The 27498-nt window shown below is 35.1% G+C and overlaps 3 protein-coding genes across 3 annotated transcripts in view; 1 reads left to right on the top strand and 2 right to left on the bottom strand.

Annotated features, from left to right (window-relative positions):
• Nucleotides 1-27498, bottom strand: part of LOC136821844 (uncharacterized) — a 386618-nt gene that overhangs the window by 154915 nt on the left and 204205 nt on the right. The gene's annotated exons all lie outside the window — the stretch shown is intronic.
• LOC136821831 (uncharacterized) overlaps nt 1-27498 on the top strand; it is a 127617-nt gene that overhangs the window by 65272 nt on the left and 34847 nt on the right. The window contains exons 24-33 of the mRNA XM_067078052.1: nt 2024-2174; nt 2650-2815; nt 4099-4349; nt 5674-5834; nt 7945-8104; nt 9282-9393; nt 10957-11158; nt 12542-12659; nt 14283-14396; nt 15946-16119. Coding sequence (XP_066934153.1) covers nt 2024-2174; nt 2650-2815; nt 4099-4349; nt 5674-5834; nt 7945-8104; nt 9282-9393; nt 10957-11158; nt 12542-12659; nt 14283-14396; nt 15946-16119 — 1609 coding nt within the window. The remainder of the gene's footprint in view (nt 1-2023; nt 2175-2649; nt 2816-4098; nt 4350-5673; nt 5835-7944; nt 8105-9281; nt 9394-10956; nt 11159-12541; nt 12660-14282; nt 14397-15945; nt 16120-27498) is intronic.
• Nucleotides 20936-24623, bottom strand: LOC136821860 (uncharacterized). Its single transcript, XM_067078102.1, has 3 exons — nt 23964-24623; nt 22897-23829; nt 20936-21976 (listed from the first exon to the last, which is right to left on the bottom strand). Exons 1-3 carry the CDS (start codon nt 24588-24590, stop codon nt 20936-20938), a joined length of 2601 nt encoding a protein of 866 aa, XP_066934203.1. The 5' UTR covers nt 24591-24623.

Raw genomic sequence — 27498 nt, forward strand, 5'->3', positions numbered from 1 at the left:
CGGTACCGGTAATTTTTCCTATTTGGTGGGGGAAATCATTAGCATAAACTGTGATAAATTTCCTTCCGTTTTATACGGATTTCCGTCTTAGCCAAGTATATAAGAAGGCTTTGCGTCTCATAATTCTGCATGATTTATCAAAATTCTAAGAATGTGTGCTGGTCTTAGACGAAAAGCCTCCCTTTGACCATTGCATCACTATTAGGAGCGATGATATGACTTTCTTATTCTACAAAAAAAGCGATCAACTTTCTCGTAGCTAATACACACAGACTGGACTGGTTTTAATCCAATTTTTGATTTCCAGACCGGTACTTTAGACCATGTTCAAACATTAAGCGTTCCAAAACACTTTCAAAATAAACACTTTCAAAATAGAAGACGTCACAAAGCAAAACAGTTACTTTCCACTGCATCACTATTAGGAGCGATAGCTTTACTATGAATTTTTTATTTTACAAAAAAAGCGATCAACTTTCTCGTAGCTAATACATACAGACTGGACTGGTTTTAATCCAATTTTTGATTTCCAGACCGGTATTTTAGACCTATGTTCAAACATTAAGGGTTCCAAAACACTTTCAAAATAGAAGACGTCACAAAGCAAACAGTTACGCTCCACTATTTTAATCGGAACGGAACTGCTCAGATTTACTTGCTCCGAAACCAATATGGACACTTCCTACACCATATCGAAGCAAAGCTGAACGTGGTCTTAAAAGATTTTAATCTTTGACGGTCTAAAATTAATGCTTTTTTTAGATATACAGTCCATAGATTTATAAAGCCCGAAGGGCTAGATGTAAAGCTTTTGCTAAAAAGTGTGCCGTGGTTAGGTGGTTAAATAGGAAATCCTACCTAAGTCACGTGACATTGCAATATAATTTCAGCGGTTGACCAATCAGGAGCTTCGCAGGTTTTCGAAAACAATAGCAACAATATTTTTTCCGATATTCACTTTTTTTTTACTTGCGATGGCGCAAGTCCCGACATCTAGCCCTTCGGGCTTTATAAATCTATGATACAGTCGACGCTCTTTCAATCGATTATCAATGGTCGTTGGATTTTTATCGAATAAGGGAGCGTTTCAAGGAAATGACGTTAACGGTGACTACTTTCAATCGTCGTCCACGTGACTAAAGGTTCAATTTCAAAATAAGTGTCTTGGAAAATTGGAGATCAATTCTGTTCTGTATTCGATATTGGCCTTTTAGTCATTATGACAACATTGACTATTCCTCTACATGAAAAAAGAGCAATCTCAATCTCAAAGAATACCACCACAGTAAAACTTTAAATTTTGTAAGTGAACGACGCAATGATAGCCAATAATGGAGCGCGTCGAATAGTAGAGCTTCGTTTATGAGAGTTTCTTGTTGGCGGCGACTTTCAATATTACCGAGTTTATGTATCGGAGGATATCAAGGGGGACGGTAAGTGAAATCGATACAAAAGTCGATAGCTGGTGTACGGCTCTATGTCGCTTTTGCTCACCTAAACAGACGACAACATTTTTGTTTTTTTTACCGTCGTCAAGCAAAGTGGACGGTGATTTCGGAGACATGTCAACTTCGCTTTATACCGTCCCCCTCGATTTATCTCGAATACATAAACTCGGTATTATCCAATAATGGAGCACATCGAAAAGTAGAAGACCGTATAAGAGAGCATCAACGGAACTATATACTTTATCGGCCAAAACTTAGTCGGCCTTAATTATTAGTTGGCCCTAGTTTTAGTCACATCGTCAAAATTTAGTCACTAAAGGGCCGACTAACAATTAAGACCGATTAAGAATTATATATTCGTAAATTCTTTGTTAAAGTAATACCGATATGAAAAGTATGTTAAGGAAAGCTTGATTATAAACTTTTAATTTGGCTCAAATTTTAGTCGGCCCAAATTTTAGTCGGGCCAAATTTTTAGTCGGCTCTAATTTAAGTCACCAAGCCGAAATTTAGTCACTTAGGGCCGACTAAGTTTTGGCCGATAAGGTAAGCTACTTTCCATTTGGTTTTCTTAGGTTGGACGTGCAGTCAAGAGTTTCTTTAAAGGCTGGCGACGTCGACGTTCTCTGATGGCGCAACGTGATGAGAATTTCCATATCCACGTACGAAATCGAAGGTTTATCAGTAAATTTATTTGCGAAGGGATAGTTGGCGGAGGATGCAGAGGTGAGTTGTCAAACCCCCTGTATAATTGTTATTTTACCTTAAGTGTCCTTATAAAAAGTTACTAATCCAGGGGGTACCTACTTTGAAATCCACGTACGAAATCGAAGATTTATCAGTAAATTCATTTGTGAAGGAATAGTTGGTAGAGGATACAGATTCCAAATTTTGCGCTATGAACCACGAAATTAAATTCTGCGAAAATTTCTTCTCTTAAGGTAATGATTTAATGAAGGAAGAAAATTAAATTTCCATTTGAATGATCTTCAAAAATAATCGGCCGCTGGGGAGGTAGTTGCCCCCTACCCCCTACTCCTGTCACCACCAGGGTGTCTACGGGACTTTGAAAACCTTGAAAAAAAAACACTAAAATTTTGCAAAAATTATCGGCCGCTGGGGAGGTAGTTGCCACCTACCCCCTGCCCCCTGCCACCACCCTATTGTTTCCACCTGAACAATCTTCTCTTCTCAATCTTAGGTGTATCTCATTTATGTTATGGAACTTGTAAAGCTGTGGATTTCATTGGACAAGGTCTTTGTCACACCCTGGATATTGCAGTTGGCGTCTTGAAATTGGCTGAAAAAGCATGTGGTTGGATCAATTCAGCAATTCAATTCTTAATGCAAATGTTCCTTATTCATGGGTAGGTATAAAAATATTGGGTGGGCTAGAAAAAATGCAACGAAAATACACCTTTTCGACCGTAGCCGCAAATTGCCGCGTGGGCATTTTTTTGTTCGTTTTACCACCCTTACAACCGTCCCAGTCTTTTTTTGCATCAATAGACAATAGAAAAAGGTGCAAAAAAAGGATTGGATCGGGTTTAGAGTGGTAAAACGGACAAAAAATGCCCGCGCGGCAATTGGCAGCTACTGTTGAAAAGGTGTATTGAAATGTCTATGAAAGTTTGTGACGTAATTGTAACCTGATAAACTTTTTATCCTCTCATCATTAACGATGTTTGAGACTGGTGTTCAAAGTTTTAGAAATTTTTAAAATTGTATTTTCGGCGGAGAAACCAGTCTAAAGTCTGCATTTTTGGCAAAAAGTGGTTATTTTTCAGCTTTTTTCAGGCTTATTCGCGAAATTAAATCCACGCGAAATTTTTCAAAACTCTGATTCGCGAAATTTCGCGATTTTTTTCGCTCACGAAATTTAATCCGATTAAAGTAATTGCACCGTAGAAAGTCATATAAGTTAATCCTTACAGAGAAGGTTTGTAAGTAAGCTTTAAACACAGAATCATAGATCATAGTAATCGTAAAGTCAATTGGTCTGCACCCCAAAATGTAGGTAAACCCCAAAATGCAGGTTTTTAGTTTGACGTCCACTAAAACTTATTCAGTATGTGTACTGCCCGAAAACTTTTGTAATGGATAGCCTATAAGTGTGTGATCAATTTTGATGTTCATTATTCCCTTGATTTGCCCATTTTCCCCATCAACCGAGGGTATTTCCGAAAAATTGATAAATTTTCTATCAAGTTTTGGGTTTCCGAGCACCTAGTTCTTCACCATTAAGAGATAAGTCCTACAAACCCGGGTTCTTTTTGGAGCAGTGTAGAGGTTTGGATCACAGTCTTGCACCGCAATGGACTGAGTTCAAATCCCAAGCACTTCCATGTAGGGTGAAGGGAATCATAGTGATAGACTCTCTACTTGTGATAGACTCACTACTTGTGATAGACTCACTACTTTAACCCATATCTGGCTGATAATGGCGGAAGTTAGGTAACTTAACAAAACATGGAAGACTTCTATTCGTCATTCTAGAATCTGCTTTGAATTGGGTCTCGAACTGGAAAGCTACCATACTACTGGGCCAATTAATTGTGCCATCCAGTGTACGAAAAAGTTTTAAGTGGATCCCGAGCTAGATATAGCCCTGAATTTCCTTACAATGGTTTGTATTCTTGATGTATTTCAGAATCCGCTTCGAATTGGGTCTTGGACAGAAATTCAATGGTTTTATGGTTGGTGCTGGAATCGATTTAACTTTATTTGGAAATCGAATGTATTTCGAATTCCAATTCGACCTCAAGAATCCGCTACGTAGTATCACCAATGCTAAAGATGGAAGTTTATACCGGTACAAACAAGGTGTCCGGCAGTTGAGAACGGAATTAACATATAACCCGTATGACCGGCCGAACCCGTTCGCTGATTTTGATTTGGCTGGTAAGTAACCCATATTGTCTGTAATAACTGACCTCTATATAAACCCTTGCTACTCTCGGGTACCTAATAGCCGGGGGTTTGTAATAAGGAGGGGGTTGGAAAAAATCTCAAAATTTGATAAGCGGGGGGGGGGGGGGGTTGGAATAAATATGTCCTGGGTGGGAAATGTTCGAAAAAGAGGCTAAGAGCGCAATTAGGGCCAAAAAGGGAACTTTCAAAAAGAATTTCCCAAAATCAATAAGCGGGGGGGGGGGGGGTTGGAATAATAGTGTCCTGGGTGGAAAAGTTTCGAAAAATTAATTAGCGTCCCCCGGCTCTTGGCTACCTGGGAGTATAAAACGTAATATTTCCACCACCATAATAAAAACAGACCTGATGAAGAATTTATTTTTCTTTCTCTTTCTATCCATCCATTCTTGATTTTGTTTATCTATATCTGCATCATAAAAAAGATTATCTTTTTTTATTGTTTGACCAAACACTATCTTCTCGTCCAGTTGTGAACTACTTGCTGAAGACGATGGAAAGTTTCCTGAAAAATTATGCACAAACTTTATATCAAAATTCCAAAAACTTGAAATCAATTGCAAAAAAGAATATTATAAGAATATGATTAGAAATCTTGATTTTTATCGACCCTTTTGGGGGTGATCTATTTTGAGACCCACTGATCTGTATAAACCCTGGACGACCGATCGTAGTGCAGTGGTAGAGCATCCGGCTACGGTGTGCAAGGTTGTGGGTTCAACCCCCAGCCGGGTCATACCAAAGATTCCCAAAATGGTACTTGATGCCTCTCTGCTTGATGCTCAACATTTAAGAGAAGGATCAATGGTAGGTGGAGCAATCCAGGGAGAAAGAGTGGCGCCCTTCCCCTACCTTCGGGTAGATAGCTATCGAATGAGTAGCCTTCGGGTCGCCTCCGACCCTGGACCATTCACCCTCTTTGATCGGAGAAAATTTTAGATAAAAAAGGTACCCTAATGGTAGCACTACTGGATGTGGGTCATTTTATAATTCAATGAAATGTTCCGTTGAAATTAATTTCACCCCAATTGAGAAGTGCTACCGTTAGGGTACCAGTTTTAAAAAATTCCGATCAAAGAGGGTTTTTGTTCAACCGGGATTGAGAACCTGAGTCTGCGAAACCTTAAAATATTCCTAGCTTGTTCTTAGTATTTTGGCCATCAAAACCTTATGTTCTTATATAGTTCGTTCTTATGAAAAAAAAAGCCTGTAGTCACTAAGTTTGAAGGAAACATTATTCACTAACACAACCTTGACGTTTAATCATTAGAAATTTTATGACGTCTCTCTATTTTAGGAACTTTCGGTATCGAAGCCTTACAGACAGGAACCGAAAATCGTTTGGGCGGTTGTATTGCCGCCCTCACGAAAGGCGATAATGGCGCCCTCAAGCTTTTGGCTTGTAATGAGAAAGACGAGAGGCAGAGATGGACTTATACTTTACACGGTCGTTTGATTGTAAGTGAATTTTATCATTCTGTTTTCTTATCAGAAATACACGGGCTTCAGAATTATAGCAATGCAGACAAAGCATGTGGTTACTCGAAAAAGTTCACGTGATTTTATTCCCATGTTACTTATTGCTTTACAACTTACAGCTGATAACTTTATTAATGTCAATGAATTCGAACCAATCAGAAATAAATGTCATGTAACAAGCACATAAAAATTTCGAGTAAAAGCGTGATTTGTCTTAAAAATTTCGAGTAAAAGCGTTAAAAATTTCGAGTAAAAGCGTGATTTTTCTTTAGACTTTAATTTTGCAATCTGTGTATGAAGGTCATCACACCAGTTCGGTTTACAGCGTGTACCAAAAAGAGTGAAAATATTTTCATATAAAGTGAAATCCTCAAAACTTATCATCCAAACTGGACCGGACTAAAGTTCTCAGTTCAATCAATAGATATTAGCGAGGTTAAGTAATTCGGTATAATCACGACGACGGAAAATGTTACAGACTAGTGACTTTCATTCAACCAATCAAAATGTCGTATTTTCACTAGCATGTTACATTTTTCGTCAGTCGTCGTGATTATCCTGGTATGCTCAGGATAACCTCAGTATTCATTTCCCAAGATGATTGAATAGGTTTTGGAGATATATTAATATTATGAAAATAAAATTTGGGGCTAATCATGAGGATTTTGGAGATATGCACCATTGCAATGTCTTCCATTCCACCCAATAGCTCATTGGTTGAAAGTGACGTATTGACTGATATTACGTCACTTACAACCAATGAGCTATTGGGTGGAATGGAAGACATTGCAATGGTGCATATCATGAATATAAGAATTTTTTCGTTTTTTTTTGAGACACACTGTATTTTAAAGATCCCTTTCCAAATTGTCTTACGTCTTCAATATATACTTTCGTTTATTGTCCTGATAGTTCACAGCTCCCCCCTCCCACAGCCCCTCGGACCCCTTTGGGTACTCTCTGCCTTGCTCTCCCTCAAAAGATGACGTCCTTTAATTCGATAAGCTCCCTTTTTGGGTGTCGGTTTTCTAGTCGATTCTCTGTAATTCGACTTTCAAGGGACAAAGGATCTTTTTGGAATTAGAGGGAGTTTTTTATACCACTTTGCAGTCGAAGACGTTTTAGATAAAATCAGGATGAAAATTTTCAAAGTGGTGATCCAACCTGGGCAGGTCCTCTTACGAAGCCTCTGGAGTGAATACGTGCCAACGTGGTGTAATCAGAAACTGCTCGGAGATTATGTAAACGGAAGCTCTGAGAAGCTCAATTATGCTCGTTTCTGCTCTGCGGGGAGGGGGGGTCTAAATTTAGCTTTGAGGAGGCCAAAACTTGTAGACAAAGTCAAAATTTCTCGAGATTTTTAAGTTTTTGAATTTACGTAAATTAGAACTTTTCAAAAAGTGAAATATTTAAAAAAACAAACTGTTTTTGACTCAGTGAAAATGCTTCAAATTGGTCCCAAATTGCATCGAAATGTACACATTGAGGGTTTTTCTTCGACGAAAGCTTATCGAATTAGAGAACGTCATCTGTAGTAGATTAGAGTCTACTTCTGGCTGAACTTTGCTTTTTGATATTTTCTTATGACGCTGAGTCCAGTGAAGTAGACTAGAAGGTCCGCCTATGCAAAAGCATGTTACCATATACTACCGGGCCACTTAATCGCGCCATCCAGTCTATAAAAAAGCTTTAAGTGGACCCCAGGCTACATCTGTATCAACAAAGATGAATTCATTCTCAATCTGAAGTAACTTAAAGGAAGAAATTATGGCGGGAATTTAATTTGGCGGATGGCCGAAAAAGTTTTTTAGAGGGAATTTGAATTGGCGGATGGACGAAAAAACTAAATTTGGCGGGAATTTAATGGTGTTTGCTGGTAAAAACAGCAAAAAAAATTCAAAAACACCTTAAAAAAGATAATATTTTCAAAAAGTTTAATTTAGCGGGAAGTTAATTTGGCGGATGGCGAAAAAAAGAAATTTTGGCGGGAACTTAATTTGGCGGATTCTGGCCAAATCCGCCAAATTCGCCAAATTTTCATTACGCCAAAATTTCTTCTTTTAAGGTACTAAATTTGGCTTTCTTTTAGAATTTGTACTCCAAAAAGTGTGTGTATTTCGGGAAATCAATTGGTAGTGGCCTCACGCAGTTTGATTGTGAAAAAGGAGACAAGACACGTATGGAACATGAATGTGATGTGGTCACACGTACCTTGAAGTTAAGAAGAAATGATCTGTGTTTGACCATGGGTATGAGCATACATTACATTCATGAAAATATTGTTGATTAACACACAACATTGTTTCAACGTTTATTTAATGTTCAAAACGTCCACTTAACGTTAGTTGAACTTTGAAACAACGTTGTGTGCCAGCTGGGTTGTAAAGATTGGCTAAATTGGTTACATGTTATAAGAATTTACAGCTCGATAATAACACCCCTTCTCACAGACCCACTTGGACCCCTTCCTACTGAAAAAACTATCCAAGATATCGTCCCCTGTAGAAATCATCCTTTAATTTTTTTCTCTACTGAAAATGATTGAATCCTCACTGCAAAATATTATGCTATTTTCCCCATCCCCATTGAATTTTCTGACTTGAAAACAAAAGAATATGAATCCCCAGCCGTTAGAAATATGAAAATATAAATCCCTATCGAGTTTCAGTCTGTTTTACCCCTACTGGCTGAAAAAATCCCCACCGGGTTGGATTTGTGATAAGTGGGTGTATAGTAGCGGGCATTTCCTTCAGGGCCCGTGACAAAAATTTCCACAGAGGAATTTCTCCGACTCATTCGGAAAGTTGTATTTAAAAGAGACTTTTTGAGAGGTGATAACATCAAACATGGTCAAAATATTGATCTCGTTGTATGCGAGGACATTCGCAGGACATTTTGTCCAAGGTAAGATGAACGTTACAGACAATGGGACCAGGAGTGACAATTAAGCGTATCCCGTACCTTCTATTCTCTTAATATCTCTATTAGTATGTAAACCTATTGTAAATTTTCATGGAATTTAATTTGACGGTTTAATAGGCTTTTCCAGAAATAGTCCCTGCCCCCACCCCCAGGATGTCGGACATCCAGGGGGTTAACGATTTTTGTTCAAAATTGGATATACAGGGGGTTAAATATCTACAAGGGAGCGGATAAAGTGTAAAGTGCTTTTCAAGTAAAAAATACGATATCCAGGGGGGGGGGGTAAGCATCTTTATAAGAGAGGATATCCAGGGTGTTGAGTATATTTTTAAGAGTGGATATCCAGGGGGTTCGATACTTCGAAAAATCAATATCCTCAACAGTGGGGGTAAAAGTTTTTCTGGAAAAGCCAAATGCATTTTTGATAAAAATAAAAACAGTTTAATGGTTCGTTTTATGAAACTAAGCTTCTTGATAAAGTTTGATTCTATTTTTCCCTTGCAGCTCAAACATCCAACATTGGTCCTGGTTCGATTTCACATCACGGTTCAATGAAATGTATTCATTTAAATCCATCCAACCGTCTGGTCATCAGAACTGGCTGTGGCAGAAAAGAGTAAATTCAAATCATTGATTTTAAAGCCCTAAAGGGGTTGGATCCGAAACTCCTACTCTCGAGTACCTAATGGCCTTTCCACCCAGAACATTCTTCTTCCAACCCCCCTCAGCTTATTAATTTTTAGAAAATTTGCTACCCAGGACATTCTTATTCCAACCCCCTCCCGCTTATTAATTTTGTTAATCTTTTGTCCTACAATCAAGGTCATAATATTTGAGAAAAAAGAGAAATACACCGGGAAGTTTTTGAACCACCAACCAACCAAGTAGGTTGGAAGGGTAGAGTTTTAACTCTGAGTTTTATCATGAGACTTAAGACTTACGAGCGTAGGATCTGAGGATTCAAAAGTTCAAAAATAGTCCAATATTGTTCAAAATATAGCCTGTAAGTCTGCCAACCCCTTCCGAATTGAAATATTCGATTAAATTAAAGAGATAGCCCAAAATCGACTTTCTCGCCGGAACTTTAAATCTTGAAAAACGTTAAAATAACCAAAATTATCAAAATATTATGACCTTTATTGTAATTCTGCTGTATTATTACCCTCCTTCTCGTAAAGTAAAAGCTTTTTAGATAATCTTACCATGGCAAACGATAGTCATTGACCCAATAAAGATATATGGTATAAAATCAGGGGTGGTCAAAGCAAATTTTTTGAGCTAGAATGCTAAGGAACCCCAGCCCAGACCCCGAATTTGGATTTGCCTATTAAAGAAATGTGCAGCCATGAAAGAAAAACTTATTATTAAAAAAGAGGTTACCTTATCGGGGAAAACATAGTCGACTCTAATTTTAGTCACCTCGTCAAAATTTAGTCACTAAGGGCCGACTAATAACTAAGTTTTGGCCATTTCTAAATTTTTAGTCGGCCCAAATTTTAGTCACCAAGCCAAAATTTAGTCACTTAGGGACGACTAAGTTTTGGCCGATAAGGTATATGATTTGATTTGTATGAAGTGCAAAATTCAATTATATTCTTTTTACTCAACAAATCCGACAACTTCTTTTTTCCTCCGAGTGTTTCTATACACCTTTTCGACTGTAGCTACGTGGGCAGTCGCGTGCCACTTTATTATTTAATTTACCACCCTAAACTTGATCCAATCCTTTTTTTACACTTTTTTTTCTATTTTCTTACAGTAAGGCGCGAAAAAAAAGACTCGGACGGTTTTAGGGTGGTAAAACCACTGACCTTTATATACTCTGGACCAAGCTTCTCAATCCCGGCCAAGCAAAAATCTTTGATCGGAGTTTTTTGAAAAGTGGTAACCTAATGGCGGCACTACTCAATAGTGGTGTAAATGCATCGAGAACGCTAGGTCTACTTTCCCTCAATATATTTTTGTTGATATAGCGCCGTTAGACATTTTTAACATTGCAATGGCTTCTTCTCGGATATCGATTCCATAAAAAACTCCAATCAAAGATAGCGGATATAGCTTGGTCCAGGATATATAAAGCTCAGTGCTCAGTGGGTAAAACGGACAAAAAAATGCCCGCGCGGCAATTGGCGGCTACGGTGGAAAACATGTATTGTTTTTCATTACTTTTTCATTTCAGTACTGAATTCAAGATCAACGACAAAGGCCATATCATCTTTGTTGCTCGAAACTTGTGCGCCCGCCCAGTAAATGGCCGCGCGGTCGATGGCGTTAAATTGGAGCTGACTCATAATATGGCACACTGTCATAAGTTCGAATTTACAACCCTGGGTTCTATAAGACATGCGCAATCTAGACTTTGTATCCAGACTCCAAAAATGGTAAGGGTAGTGTTTGAAAATCGGGATAACTACTCGGGAAAATCGGGATTATTTCATGAAATCTTATATATTCACCATGTCGTTCATCTTCCAACTCCAATACTTAATATATCATAGAGGCTGTATAGCGGACGCCCGCAAAAGCGTTTACTCCTTACATACAATACCAAAAGAAAAGTAATAACTTTCACAGTTTTCCAATCATTTTGAAATCAATTGTTTGAGATTGAGATTGATACACATTTCAACTGAAAAAAAAAAATATAACCACTAAACTTTACATAGACACTAGACTAGAGTCTACTTTTGGCTGAACTTTGCTTTTGATAATTTTTTATGACGCTGAGTCCAGTGAAGTAGATTAGTAGCGTTTAGCGAGGTCGCCTTTTTGAGAGAAAATGTTAAAAATCCAAATAACAATAAAGCTACTTGGAGTTGAAAGATATAATCAAAATGAGAAACAAACATCAATAAAAGATTTGCAATCCCTTATTCTCAAATAAAAACATTGCTTCATACTGTCTAAAAACAACTAAAATCTAATCCTAAGCCAAAAGCATATTACCATATACTACTGGGCCACTGATTTCCGTCATCCAGTCCATAAAAAAAAGCTTTAAGTGGACCCCAGGCTACATAGACACTGGAGGCAGCTTCTCATTCCCGGCTAAACAAAATACACGTTTTTATTTATAAGAATATCTTCTATAAGAATATCAGGGTGAAAATTGGCCAAATTGTAAGAATACCGTAAGAATACCCTTTAGGGCGAGTTTCACAGAATTTGATAAAAATACAGTCATTTTGTATTTGGTTAGCAAAAAAACGGCTTCCTTTGTTGGACTTGAATTTAAACTTTAAGGCAGAAATTTATATTAGTTCCTAATGTTCATTCAAAAGTCCAAAACTCTCAAATTGATCATTTCTCATGTTTGTAAAAAAGTCAAGTCTAAAAAAGTAAGAATATGTTAAGAATCCCTCAATTTTGGCAATTTGTTACGAATACTCGACCCTCATCCAAAGTGCACTATTCTTATAAAAAAAGTGTTTATTTTGATCGGAGTTTTTTTGAGAGTGGTACCAGTATCAAGAACGCTAGATCTAGCCATTTGCGTACGCTTGCGTACAGGGGGAGGGGGTACTCGATTTGCATACGTACTAAGTGGACGGCCCCATTTTTCAATTTTGAAAAAACTCCGATCAAAGGTGATGGCTCCGCTTTGTCCAGGGCTTACCTTATCGGGGAAAATTTTCGTCCGGGAAAAATATTCGTCACTTGGCCAAAATTTCGTCACTTTTCCCCGACGAAGTTTTCGCCGATAAGGTATAAAGATCAGTGATAATGACACGTTTACGTCGAAGAATGTTTTTTTTTATTCTTAGGAAATGAAACCGAATGATTATACAGAATTAGTATTGGGTCAACGTTGCGAACATAAGAGCGGAGCACGTTCCATTCACGCACCGGCCGATCAAGAATTAACTTTCACTTTTATGCCACGTAAGTTTACAGTAGACTCTTGCTTAGTTGAACTTCTCTAATTCGAATCTTTCTATAATTTGAACTTGTTCCCAGTCCCGGTCAGGAAGAAACTATCTTGATATTATTTCTATAATTCGAATCTCTCTATTCATGATATGCACCACTGCAATGTCTTCTGACATTACGTCACATAACCAATAGCTCATTGGTTGGAAGTGACGTAAAATCAGTCAATACGTCACTTTGAACCAATCAGCTATTGGGTGGAACGGAAGACATTGCAATGGTGCATATCATGAATAGTTCGAACCAATAAGATTCCCCGTTCGAGTTCGAATTAGCGAAAGTCAACTGTATTACTGATTTGTTCGTTTTTTTTCTTTTTTTAATCATTATAAAGTTAAATGGTGGTTAATCAGATCGTTTGAGATTGAGTCCCGAGATAAATCTTCCAATATCTTTGCCTTACTCTCTTCTAAAGTCAAGAAATAAAAATTTAAAATTTCTAAAAATGGGTTCTTATATTAGAATTCTATTGTTTCATTTCCCAGCTGACACACAACATTGTTTCAACGTTCATCTACCGTTATATGGACGTTTTGTGCCAGCTGGGTGCAAATATGAAAAATTTGCAAGATCGGTCGTTACTTGACCTCGGGCAATATTTCTCAGTACAGCCCTCACTAACCGGTCATTATTGTATTAGTAGTGCTCCTCCCCGGCATCTGAGATCTTTGTCCATTGCATTTGTGTCAAGAATGACGGAAGCCACTGTAGAAAATGGCCTGTCTTAGTTAGTACAGCTAATAAAAAAAGACTTTTTGGTATCGAGGTTTCTCATGTTTGTTAAGTTACGTCTACCATTATGGAAGCAAACATTCGAATCTGTAGAGATGATCCCCTTACGCAAATCGAATGCTTGCTTGGAGGTTGTTTATGTTTTGTTAAGTTATGTAACTTCCGCCAATGGAAACAGATGTTCGAATCTGTAGAGGTGACCCCCTTACGCAAATAGAACGACGTTTGCTTAGAGGTTTTTCATGTTTGTTGATATGTGCAGACGTTCGAATTTGTAGAGGCGATCCCCTTACGCAAATGGAATGTTTGCTTAGAGGTTGTTTATGTTTGTCGATACGTTTACCATTATGGAAACAGACGTTCGATTCTGTAGAGGTGATCCCTTACGCAAATCGAATGTTTGCTTAGAGGTTGTTTGTGTTTTGTTAAGTTACGTAATTCCCGCCATTATGGAAGCAGACGTTCGAATATGTAGAGGTGATCCCTTACGTAAATCGAACGCTCTCTTCCATAATGGTAGACGTAACTTTACAAAACATGAAAAACCTCTATACGTAGATGGGTGATTGTATTTTCCCCTTTTCTCTATAGAGGTTCCACTCTTGCCCTCCGGACTTTAAACTCAATGGGTAGAAAAAGTCGACTGTTTAGGGTAGTAGAGGTGAGGTATCTTTGATACTGTTTGATACACAGAAAAATCATTTGTGGTTGTAAGATTTCGTAGAAATTTCCCTTTTTTCTCAAATATTACGACCATGATTGTAGCCTATTAGTCAATACCGAAAATAAACCCTACCTGAAGTCGCATGAATAGGTTCTTGTATTTTTCTCCTTTCTTTATAGAGGACACATCGTTGAAGATGAAAGAATGTGGAGGTTTCTATGACACCAAGATCGACCAACGTTTTGCCGTCATGAACGAAGAACTGAACAGTGTTTGTTCAAAATATGCCAAAGGTTTGCACCATAGATTTATAAAAGCCCGAAGGGCTAGATATCGTGCTTTTGCTGAAAAGTGTGCCGAGGTTAGGTAAGATATCCTACCTAAGTCACGTCACATTACAATCGAATTTCAGCACTTGACCAATCAGAAGCTTCGCGGGTTTTCGAAAACAATAGCAGCAATATTTTTTGCGATATTCACTTTATTTTGCTTGAAAGAGCTTAAAGCACGCCATCTAGCCCTTCGGGCTTTATAAATATATGATTTGTTTCTCTATTGGTTTTAAAGAGTCCTTCTTTGAACATAATAAAAATAGGTGACGTAGTGGTATTTTCCAACGGTCTTTAGAGACAGTGTTTATTCAAAATATACCAAAGGTTTGTTCCTTAACTAAAGGGAACACTATATGTGACGTAGAGGTATTTTCCAACGTTTTTTAGAGACAGTGTTTATTCAAATCAAAATATTCCAAAGGTTTGCTTCTTTGATAGCTTTGTATTATAAGAGAGTCTGAGGCGAGATTAGCTAAGCAGATTGAGGGTAAGAGAACGCATTTTCCTTAAAGGTGTTGGACCTTCAAAATCCCGTTAATGCTCCTAAAACCTCACATAATTTTAAGTCAATAGCAAGACAAAGTCGAATGAACTTGACCAAAGCAATGTCAATTTTTATTGTTAAACATGTTTCGATATATTAATATCATCATCAGTAATTATTTAGTGTTCTAAAAATAAATAAAAATTAGATTAGGCGAAAATAAAAAAATTTAGTGTTTTCGGAAACCGGCCGGGTGAAAAAAACAAGGTGCAAGTGCAAGGATAAAATCAAGATAATCAAACTATCAAATTAACTTTTCAACGTTTTTTGAATATTTAAGACACCTCTTAAACGTTCGCATTCCATAGTACTCCCTTTCAGACAGAGAGTACTTTCCTCTTGAGTACATGTTTTTAAAGTAATCTAATTTTAGTGTCCTACATAAAAAGTAAAATCTCTATCTTTGCTTATAAAATGACTAGATTTTCGATAAAAAGTCCCGATAACAGTTGGTCCTAAAATGTTTTCCTTTCATTGTTTTGAAATTTCTGATTTCTAAAGGCGATCGGCACCTACTACTCGTCCTAATGCAAATGGAATATAAATTAGGAAGATAACCTGAAACCTGAAAAACATCTATTGCTTAAAATTAATGATATACAGCCAGTGGGCTGAGTACTAGTCCCACGCACTGCACCTTATTTCGAATCTGGTCCAGGTCAAAATTTTTCACCAGGTTTTAAAACTCTAAGTTTTTATGGGTTAAAGACTGGTCTCCACTTGCGTGCGCTGCGATCGCACCTTTTCGCTTCAATCATTTTTGTTTAGAAAAAAAAATGTAGCGCGCGCTCGAAAAAAAAGGGTTGAACACATTTCAACTTTTTTCAACCGTTACGTCAGATCGCGCCAATGGGATTGCTTCATTTTTCTTTTGACCAATAGCGTGGTAGCTTTGCTCGAAAAAGTGCGATCGCGCAAGTGGAGACCGGCCTTAAGAATCTAAATATGATTGTTTTTACATTCTAGATATTGCTGTCAACAAAATTGCATCTCAGTCGAGTATCAAACATAATGGCTTTCCAAGCCGTGCTGTGGACGGGAACTTCAACTTCCAATGGGAGAAAGGTTCATGTATGCATACAAATGAAGAACGAGACCCCTGGTGGAGAGTTGATCTGGGAAAAGAGTACATCGTCACAGGTAAATCGGGTTATTTTTCGGGGAAATCGAGTTACTGTAGAAGTATCGAGGATATTTTTAATTTCCTCTGGGAGAAAGTTTCACGATGAATATTGGTTGAGAGATAATTCTGGAAAAGAATACATCGTCACAGGTAAATCGGGTTATTTTTCGGGGAAATCGGGTTACTGTAGAAGTATCGAGGATATTTTTAATTTCCTCTGGGAGAAAGTTTCACGATGAATACTGGTTGAGAAATAATTCTGGAAAAGAATACATCGTCACAGGTAAATCGGGTTATTTTTCGGGGAAATCGGGTTACTGTAGAAGTATCGAGGATATTTTTAATTTCCTCTGGGAGAAAGTTTCACGATGAATATTGGTTGAGAGATAATTCTGGAAAAGAATACATCGTCACAGGTAAATCGGGTTATTTTTCGGGGAAATCGGGTTTACTGTAGAAGTATCGAGGATATTTTTAATTTCCTCTGGGAGAAAGTTTCACGATGAATATTGCTTGAGAGATAATTCTGGAAAAGAATACATCGTCACAGGTAAATCGGGTTATTTTTCGGGGAAATCGAGTTACTGTAGAAGTATCGAGGATATTTTTAATTTCCTCTGGGAGAAAGTTTCACGATGAATATTGCTTGAGAGATAATTCTGGAAAAGAATACATCGTCACAGGTAAATCGGGTTATTTTTCGGGGAAATCGGGTTACTGTAGAAGTATCGATGATATTTTTAATTTCCTCTGGGAGAAAGTTTCACGATGAATATTGCTTGAGAGATAATTCTGGAAAAGAATACATCGTCACAGGTAAATCGGGTTATTTTTCGGGGAAATCGGGTTACTGTAGAAGTATCGAGGATATTTTTAATTTCCTCTGGGAGAAAGTTTCATGATGCATATTGGTTGAGAGATAATTCTGGAAAAGAATACATCGTCACAGGTAAATCGGGCTATTTTTTGGGGAAATCAGGTTCCCATTAGAGGTATTAAAAATTTTACGACTTTTTTCAAAAATTAATCCATTTTATGGTTGTGCAATTCGAATATTTTGATTGGTTAGTTGTTATTTGAACTTTTATCAAGTGACAAAAATAAAAAGGAAGATTGAAAAAATATGTGAGCAAAAGTAAGAAAAAATGAGTTAACGAGGAATATAACACGGTCGTTCGGATAATTTTGGAAATAATAGCCCCTTGTTTCATTGAAAACATTTTTTTGAAACGTTTTCAATGAACCTCGGTACTATTATTCTCAAATCACCCTCCAAACCATGTACTAAAGGCTCGGAAAATATGACGAAAAATCTGAACTCGAAAAATATATTCCTTATTATACTCGGTACCGTGATGGCTATTACTACCGAGTTTATGTATGTGTGTTTTTCAGCGACGGAGACGGTAAGGTTCTAATTTGAGTAGATCCTGACCAGCTGAGGACGACAGTAAATCAGCACTTTTACCGTCCTCGATTTTGCGGGGCGGAATTGCGGGTTTTTCCAAATCGCTTCAGTCACTCTACCGTCCTCAAAAGTGCAAATACATAAACTCGCTACTATTACTTAATGGGGAAAACTACTGCCCCTGAATATAGAATGAAAACGAAAACTGGGTAGCCGGTTTCGAATAGGGCTTTTCATAAATTATTCTGAGTGCAGAGACAGCCTCGTTTTAAAACCATTACCAAAATGATTATATCCCTTTAGTCTTCAAGTGTACCTTAAATAAATAGAGTAAACGAATTTTTCTTGGAATCAATTATTTTGAAAACGAGGTTAGCGATATTCGTAATTTTATTGGGCTTTGCGATGCAATGCCAATTTAAAACAGAACTTCGACTCTTGAAAATTTGAGAAAATCTACTAAAAGGTTGTAGTCTTTTTCAATTTGCTTTTAAAAATATTAGGAGCTGTTTTACAAGATTTTGATCTCATCAGGAAAAAGAAGAAAGTTCTTGACTTTGAAATTATCAATTTTCGAATATTTATATGACGTCACATTAACAATTTTAACGATATATGAATAAACAAATTGGATAAAGAAAATTAAATTTACAATTTAAAAGAAACAAGAGTAAAAATATTGCATTAAGAAAATTAAATTAACAATTTTAACGATATATGAATAAACAAATTGGATAAAGAAAATAAAATTAACAATTTTAACGATATATGAATAAACAAATTGGATAAAGAAAATAAAATTAACAATTTTAACGATATATGAACAAACAAATTGGATAAAGAAAATAAAATTAACAATTTTAACGATATATGAATAAACAAATTGGATAAAGAAAATTAAATTAAATTAACAATTTTAACGATATATGAACAAACAAATTGGATAAAGAAAATAAAATTAACAATTTTAACGATATATGAACAAACAAATTGGATAAAGAAAATAAAATTAACAATTTTAACGATATATGAATAAACAAATTGTATAAAGAAAATTAAATTAACAATTTTAACGATATATGAACAAACAAATTGGATAAAGAAAATAAAATTAACAATTTTAACGATATATGAATAAACAAATTGTATAAAGAAAATTATATTAACAATTTTAACGATATATGAATGAACAAATTGGATAAAGAAAACAAAATTAACAATTTTAACGATATATGAATAAACAAATTGGATAAAGAAAACAAAATAACAATTTAACGATATATGAACAACAAATTGGATAAAGAAAATAAAATTAACAATTTTAACGATATATGAATAAACAAATTGGATAAAGAAAATAAAATTAACAATTTTAACGATATATGAATAAACAAATTGGATAAAGAAAATTAAATTAACAATTTTAACGATATATGAATAAACAAATTGGATAAAGAAAATAAAATTAACAATTTTAACGATATATGAATAAACAAATTGGACAAGGAAAATAAAATTAACAATTTTAACGATATATGAATAAACAAATTGGATAAAGAAAATAAAATTAACAATTTTAACGATATTATGAATAAACAAATTGGATAAAGAAAATTAAATTAACAATTTTAACGATAATTATATGAATAAAAAAAATAAAATTTACAATTTAAGAGAAACAAGAATGAAAATATTGGATAAAGAAAATAAAATAACATTTACGATATAACAATTGGATAAAGAAAATAAAATAACATTTTAACGATATAAACAAATTGGATAAAGAAAATAAAATTAACAATTTTAACGATATATGAATAAACAAATTGGATAAAGAAAATTAAATTAACAATTTTAACGATATATGAATAAACAAATTGGATAAAGAAAATAAAATTAACAATTTTAACGATATTATGAATAAACAAATTGGATAAAGAAAATTAAATTAACAATTTTAACGATAATTATATGAATAAAAAAAATAAAATTTACAATTTAAGAGAAACAAGAATGAAAATATTGGATAAAGAAAATAAAATTAACAATTTTAACGATATAAACAAATTGGATAAAGAAAATAAAATTAACAATTTTAACGATATATGAATAAACAAATTGGATAAAGAAAATAAAATTAACAATTTTAACGATATATGAATAAACAAATTGGATAAAGAAAATAAGATTAAAAATTTTAACGATATATGAATAAAAACTAAAATTTACAATTTGAGAGAAACGAGAATGAAAATATTGCATAAAAAAAGATAAAATTAACATTTCGGACCCAAAAAATGTTCTTAAAATGTTCTTCATTTTACCCGTTTTGTAATTTCCTCAGAAATTGGGTGCTTTAGAGTCCATGAAGCCTTAAAATGTTCTCAACATGTTCTTACTATTTTGGCCAACTGAGTCTGATGTTCTTATATATAGTTTGTTCTTATAATAAAAACGTGTATGTATATAAAACGTTGTTAGAAAAGCTAAAAAATTTTGAATAAACGCATTTCGTTAGCTCTCCTGGTAAATAGGGAATCGTAAGATTTTTAAAAAAGTTTAAATTAAATTTGACAATTAAAAGCAATTACCTATGTATGCTTGAACCGAGGAATATAAATTATTAAAAGAAAGAAAATTTATCCGTTGATCCTCCTGAATGATTTCAAGAAAAATTGTGAACACAGAAGCGACATCATTTTATTTTTATAAAATCAAAATTTGTTAATTCTCAGTTAAAACAGAAGATGTTTTGATACCCTATTGTATCAGATCACTTTCTTTTATTTTGAAGAAATTTCACTGACTTCGTTTTCTGATGAGGCTTCTTCATTAACAATGATGAGATTGGCGGTACAACGCATGAAATAATTACATGGGTCTACGTTAGCGTAGACAAGGGGGGCGCAAAATTTGTGTAGGAGAGCAGATTTTTATGACACTGTTATTATCTATTTGTAATATAAAAAGGTAATTAATTACTCAGGAGGGGGGGTTTGTACTAAAATGTAAGACATACATGAGTACTAAAAGGATTTTCGCTAATTTTTGACATACCCCCACCTATTTTTCGAAAATGTTATTTTAGTACACATGAAAATTATTTTGAGCGATTTAACTTAGATACCACCCATTTTTTGCCCTCCCCCCTGAATTACTTGGTCATAAAAATCTGCTCTCCAACACGAATTTTGCGCCCCCTTGTCTACGCTACTGGTGTATATATCGTGTGCAAAAAGAAATTATTTGATGGACATAAAACTGAATGAAGTGTAAACCAGGCTCTAGAATATTTTTGCGGACCAAGTTTCAACTTAAAAGAACAAAATATTCTGGAAAACAAAAGTTGTTGCCACACATACGAAACACAGCTATTAATAAATTACAAATTAATCCTTAGTTATGACGAAAGATGCTTTAATATCCTATTGTATCAGACACACTTTCTTACGTTTTGAAGGAATTTCACTGACTTCGTTTTCCGATGAAGCTTCTTGGTCGCTTTCGTTATCCGATGAAGCTTCTTCGTCGCTTTCGTTTTCTGATGAAGCTTCTTGGTCGCTTTCGTTTTCTGATGAAGCTTCTTCGTCGCTTTCGTTATCCGATGAAGCTTCTTGGTTGCTTTCGTTATCCGATGAAGCTTCTTGGTTGCTTTCGTTATGCAATGAAGCTTCTTGGTCGCTTTCGTTTTCTGATGAAGCTTCTTCGTTGCTTTCGTTATCCGATGAAGCTTCTTCGTTGCTTTCGTCATCTGATGAGAATTCTTCGTCTTTTTCATCATCATCAATAATGATGAGGTTGGCGGTACAACGCATGTAGTAATTACTTGAGTGAAAATCATGAATTCCGTAATTGTATTCGTAGCAAATGATGTTAGGCCACTCGAAACCGTTACTCAGTTGATGGTCAGTTGTAACTAAAATATTTCCATCCATGAGGTGTTGATAAGGACTTTCACCTTCTTTGAAATCGTTATCCTTGTTTTCACTATAATATTTGTATTTGATGTTCATCTTTTGCAATGCATTTTTTGTGCCACCATCAGCAATTATCAGAACACCACCATCAGTTACTTTACGCATTTCCACAATTGCGTCATTTATCTTTGTTACGTGAAGTGGGAGACGTGCGTTTGGAAAATTTGACGGTGGAAAATTCAAACCTACTTCATAATCAGAAGGTTTCTCATTGTCAAACTTTATTGCTTCTTCTACAATAGCTTTTTGGTTGCGTAGGTTGGTTGAAAGCTCGAACTCCGCGAAATCGTTATACGTTGAAAGATCCTCATCACCTGATAAAATGCTTGAGTGACTGAATGAATTAGATGCGATCCAAATTATATCAGCTTCTTTTTCCAGGTCGTTTATCGTTTCTTTCCATTCATTAAATTGTATGTAGCATTCATCAATGAAGAAGGCTTTGATGTTTTTCCTTACGATGAGCTTTGTCAATTCTTTCAAGTTAACCTGTCAAATGGAATTTGATTAAACTAGCATCTTGCCAGTTAGCCAGCCGAACGGTGTTTTATACAGAAGGCACTCAAAATTATTCACGGAGAGCAAGTATACTCATCATGTTAGGTAATAAGTACTAGTAATCTCATGGTTATAAAGGAAATTCGGGAAATTTCAAAAGATTTCAAAATTGACCTCGGGAAATTTATCCAGAATTTCACGAAAACAAGCATGGGATTCCTGGTTAATCTCATGGTTTGGATTGAAATTCTAACAATTCTGAAAGACGTCGAATTAACACTGGAAATCAATCTGAAAATTTAAAAAGAGGTGTCAAAAAATTCATAGAAACGCAAATCGAGTTTTAATTGGATAGTTTTCCATTTACTTAAAGTTAATACTTTGAAGTTAATAAGAAAGTCGAAAAAGGTGATGAATTGCCAAACGATGGAAATTTCACTTTTGGGGGAAATTACAAAATCTAGGAGGGAAATTACAAAAGCTAGGAGGGAAATTACAAAAGCTAGGTGGGAAATTACAAATTAACGTAAGCAAGAACGTCAATCGAATTTCAATCAACCATGAGATTACAAACAAAATAAGCTCTGTCATTAATTTTTGAGTACTTTCTGTAACTGTAGTTTAACATCGATAATCAAAGGAACTTTAATAAAAGTATTAAAGATCCTTGGATGAACTAAATAGCTTAGAAGACTAAAAATTTTGTCGATTTGACACACTTGTTCCTTGTGATACTTTATACTTAATACACTTTGGTTTACTTTGTTTTTTCTCAGAAATTTTCTCAACTTGCAAAATAAAATTTCCGAACTTGATCCTATTAGACAAAAAAAGATAATATCTGAAGTCCTTTATCCGGACACTGTTTCTGCATTGTCAAAAGTTGAAAAAAGAGAATGAAATGAACTTACTTCCGCTTCATAAACAATCACTCCGTATTGCTCTCCTAATTCTTTCTTCAATCTCCATGTTAATAAAGTTAAAGTTGCCCACTTTCCCCAGACATTTGTTGTTACTACGTACATTATCTTGTCTTTGTATTCTTTCATACCACTCAACTGTTTGGCTTTTTGCTGCAGCAAGAAAGACTTGCCACAGCCCCAGCCACCATAGAGCAGCACTTTATTGAAACGAGAATCGTTTGCTCGCATGATGGGAAGTTGTTTCTTACTGTAGAATAAAATGTTGTCGGTTGTACATACGGTATCAATGGCTTCGGTGATGTAATCCACCCAATTTGTTGTTGTGATGGGTGCTGTCTTTGAAGAGTGTAGAGCGAAAATGACGATTCGTAAAACATCCTTAAGTTGGTTGATTGGGGGGATATAGGGGATGAAGGTTGGTACAATAGGGTATTTTGTGAAGATGTTTGCAAGCCAGCCTTTTAAATCAGTGTCCAGATTGATGAAATGATGAGTTCCAGAAAGTTCAGCATCGTTCTCAACGCAAACAGCTGGATAAAAGGTCCAACCTGATCCGAGTTGATCACTCAACCTTTCTTCAATCAACTCGTGATATCTGTCGAGTTGTTCAAAAGCTCTTGTCGAGGTGAGTGTCCGTTTAATCTCGATACCGATGATCAATTTTCTGGACCAAGAGAAAAGAAGGACGTCAAATTCTTGTTGCATGCGGTTGTTCACATTAGTACGAAAGTCAAGAGAATTCAGAATAGCTGTGTCGTGGAGCACTTCGTCATCTTTGAGGGAATCAAGTTGTTCAAAAACGGAACGTTCTGCTTTTTCACCGACTTCAGCAGGTTGAAATCCGAAATACCATCTCATGATCGAATCATTTGGTGGATTTTGTTTGACCAGCTTTTCGATGGCTTTCTTACAGTTCCTTACCTGAAAAATCGAAAGAATTACAAAAAAATACATGTATTATTTGTATATAGCACCAATGAGATCGGAAGGTACAGAGTATAATATGGGATAAATTTTTAAAGTTCAAGTTTTTGTCATACAGATGAGTAAAATACCTTTAGAGCTTCATCGAGTGGAGATCCTTGAATCGTTGTCAGCTTTTGGATAGCTTCTTTGAAGGTTTGGTTGTCAGATGTTGATGCGGGAAGATGCACTTGGTCCGTTCCCAACTCTTCGATCAGTAAATGCTTGAGTTTGATATTGCGAATCCAATAAGAGAATTCTGTGGCGTTGATTTCGTCGCTAGAAGTGGATTGTTGGAGATCATGGAAAGATTGCAGCTCCTTGGTAAACCAATGGTTAGGGTTGTTTAACTTTAAATTATCCAATGATTTCTGTATTGAAGATTTTTTGACGTCTCCGTAATCGAGCATGTGCACCGATGAATTCGTTTTCGCATATTGGGCAGATTCGAACAGAGGTGGAATAAAAATGGCTTTGTGGAGGGTAGAGTCGAAAAGTGCTGAATCAGCGTACTCACGTTCAAGAAGCTGATCAGCGGCTTTGATTGGATCGTTGAAAAACTGCCCATTGCCCAAATTGAACTTTCTTTTTTGTTCGTTCAATACTTTTTGTGGACTTTTTTTGATTTGCTGGTAGAGTGATTTTTGTGTACTGCAATTCGTTGGATCAATCGACATGGGTTTTAAAGCAAATATCTCTTGTTTAAAACGTGATGCCATCTTCAGTAACCAAATAAAACTCCCGAGTCGTCAGTCAAATGAAGAAATAATTTTTTTTAACTCTATAAAAAAAATAAGTAAACGAGTAAAGGACAATAACCATGAAAACTTTCTTGCTTTGCCGTGAGTGTTAGATTTTCTTGAACTTATACCCACTAACAAAAACCTCATCAAAAACACATTAAAACTTTTTACTCGTAGTTGTGTTTTAACTCAATACATTTTAAAGCAAAGATCTGACGGTTAAATATCGATGTCATCTTGGTACGCCAAATCAAAGTTGATTTCATTTTTCTCTCTCAAATAGCTTCTCTTTCTACTGTACAGTAACATAGAAATAACATTTTATTTCACGATTTGACACAGATAGATATTGTGTAAACACAAACACTTCAAAAAGGTATTTGTAATATCAACCTCATACTTTATAAGAATAATATTTACATTTTTTTGAGCGCGGTCACACCAAAATATAAGTTTAGCTAATGCTAAAAAGGAATCACCATTTTTGCTTATTTTAAACGGCGCGTCGGAAAACTTCAGTCAGCATTTCTAATAAGTCTAAAAATTTGTGTGGATAAAAATTCATTCATTCGAAATAAAATCTTTCCATTTAATTGTTTTTCTCTTGTGTGTGAATGTCATGGCGTGTGCAAAAAAAATATGTGCATATCTTTTCAAAATTTTCAAAATTTGAAAAGTAAACACAAATCGCCATTTTCAATAGACCTATTTATTTAAACATAAAGGAATTCTTCTTAAACTACGATAAGACTTGCTATCGAGCAAGTCTTATTTTTCGCTTATTAAAACAGGTGATTCCTCGAATTTTGGGTTTTTTGTTCCATTTTTTTGAGTGGTCACATTAAAAAATAGATAAAAATATTTGTTGTTATGACAACAGCTATATAAGCGGAGGTAAATCATTTGGTGTGACAGCGCTATATATCTTATAGCATATTATTGAGGGAGTTATAATACCTACTATTATAATATTCTCATTGAACAATGGGTTGTGTTTTGCGGAATTTGGCAATTTAACATAAACATGCCATTTTTAGAGCATTTTTGTACTCTGCAAGGTTACCGTGTAATAAACAAAGTCTAAAACGCAGACCTAAAGTTTTGTTTTATTTGAAAAACAGTTTTGAAAAAAAAGTCAATACAATGTTTTCTGTTTTAAAAACAAAATCTCAAAAAGAAGACATTACAATTGTCTGCTGTCTTTTGTATAAATTATAGTTTTGAGTGACATCATCGGCCCAACAATTTGTCTTTTTAAGAAGCTTATTTCTGCTTTATCTTCCCTTCGTCAAGCACTTTAAAGCGTCGTTGTCACAGATATATAAAACACTAGATAGAGCTAACTCTGTATTTCTCAAGCAACCGCAGGTGAAGCAAAATAATCCACCATCTTTGCTGAAAGTAGGTCACAGTAGAATCCTCGGCTTTCACTGTGGAAACTTTTTTGACACTGCAATGACACTCGTAAGCTAAATTGTGACGTCACTTTATTCAAGATGGGGAATTATTATGCTTCAAATAGGGTAGGAAAAGCTCCACCTAGTGTTTTATATAAGATATCTGTGGTCCTAGTCTCTTGTGGTAAAGAGATTTGCGTTAAATTTTAAACTAACTTGAATCAGAACCTGACACCACCCAATATGATATTTTTATCAAACTATTCATAAAATGAATGTCTTCGTGTTTTGTGATAAGTTGCAATATTATCACTGAGTGGGAAACGAAGGAACCTGAAAGCTATCATTGCTATGTGTGTGTTGGCTTAACAATATGGCAAATGGTAAATGAAACATTAAGGGCTCTGATCATAGTGAATTTTTCATATTTGACATGTAAAAAATATAAATTTCTGCTTAAAGTAGCCAACAAAACTATGACATTTTATACATATTCTGTTGGGGCTATTATTACTGAATCCGAAAATGCAAAAGTTAAGGTGAAAAAGTTTAATGAAGAAGAAAATGAAGACTTTTGCGAAGAAGAGTATTTCAACTTTGAAGAGCTTATTTTCGGCGAACAAAAAGCATTTTGGCGGTAGATGGTGTCTTTGTGATCATGGTGTCATGGTGTCTGGTGATCTATGACCGAACTAAAAGTAATTTTTTGTAAAAGTTTCCGTGTCTCAAAATCTTGAAAATAGTGATTTTTCCCTATTTTAAATTAGAAAATAGTCATAACTTTTGATAAATTAATTTAGAAAAATTTTCCGAAAGATTCCAAATAGATCAATTCTTTGCGAACAATTTATTATAACAATAATATTATAACGTCTATCGACGTTCAATCGATAATCAATTGATGGATTGGATATCGATTTTTCCGAAAATCAATAGGTAATCGAATATATTCCAAAATCTTGATAGGATCACTAGCCCGGAAACCTGGAGACGAAAAGCCATTTTCTGAATCTTTTATCTTTCTGATTTTTCGATGAGTATGACTTTAGCATGGGCTTAAGTTAAAAGGGCAGACGGAGCACAGTTTCCTGATATTGATCGATCAAAATTTTATGAATCTAAAATTATTTCGTAGAGGTCGAAAGACCTGTGAAATATAATTCTATGAATAAAAACTCTTGAGAAAGCAATTATTTGATGCTTAATGACTCTTTCTAAATCTAAAAGGATGTTTCAGAGATTAAATAACAAACTTTTTTAAGCGAAAACTTTGTTATTTAGTTATAACTTTGGTCAACTTAATGACGCAATTTTATATCTCTGAAATTTGAAATTTGAAAAATTGAAAAATTCTTATTTTCTCCAAATAAGATCAATACCTTGAAAAACTACTTCTATTTCAAAGGGGAATTAATATGTTCTATTAAATTGTTATCAATAATATTTTAATAGGATATTTATTACTATGCTAAAGAAATATAAACCTC

This window comes from Clytia hemisphaerica, unplaced genomic scaffold, assembly GCF_902728285.1.
Source record: "Clytia hemisphaerica strain Z4C2 unplaced genomic scaffold, Clytia hemisphaerica genome assembly, whole genome shotgun sequence".
NCBI lineage: Eukaryota > Metazoa > Cnidaria > Hydrozoa > Leptothecata > Clytiidae > Clytia > Clytia hemisphaerica.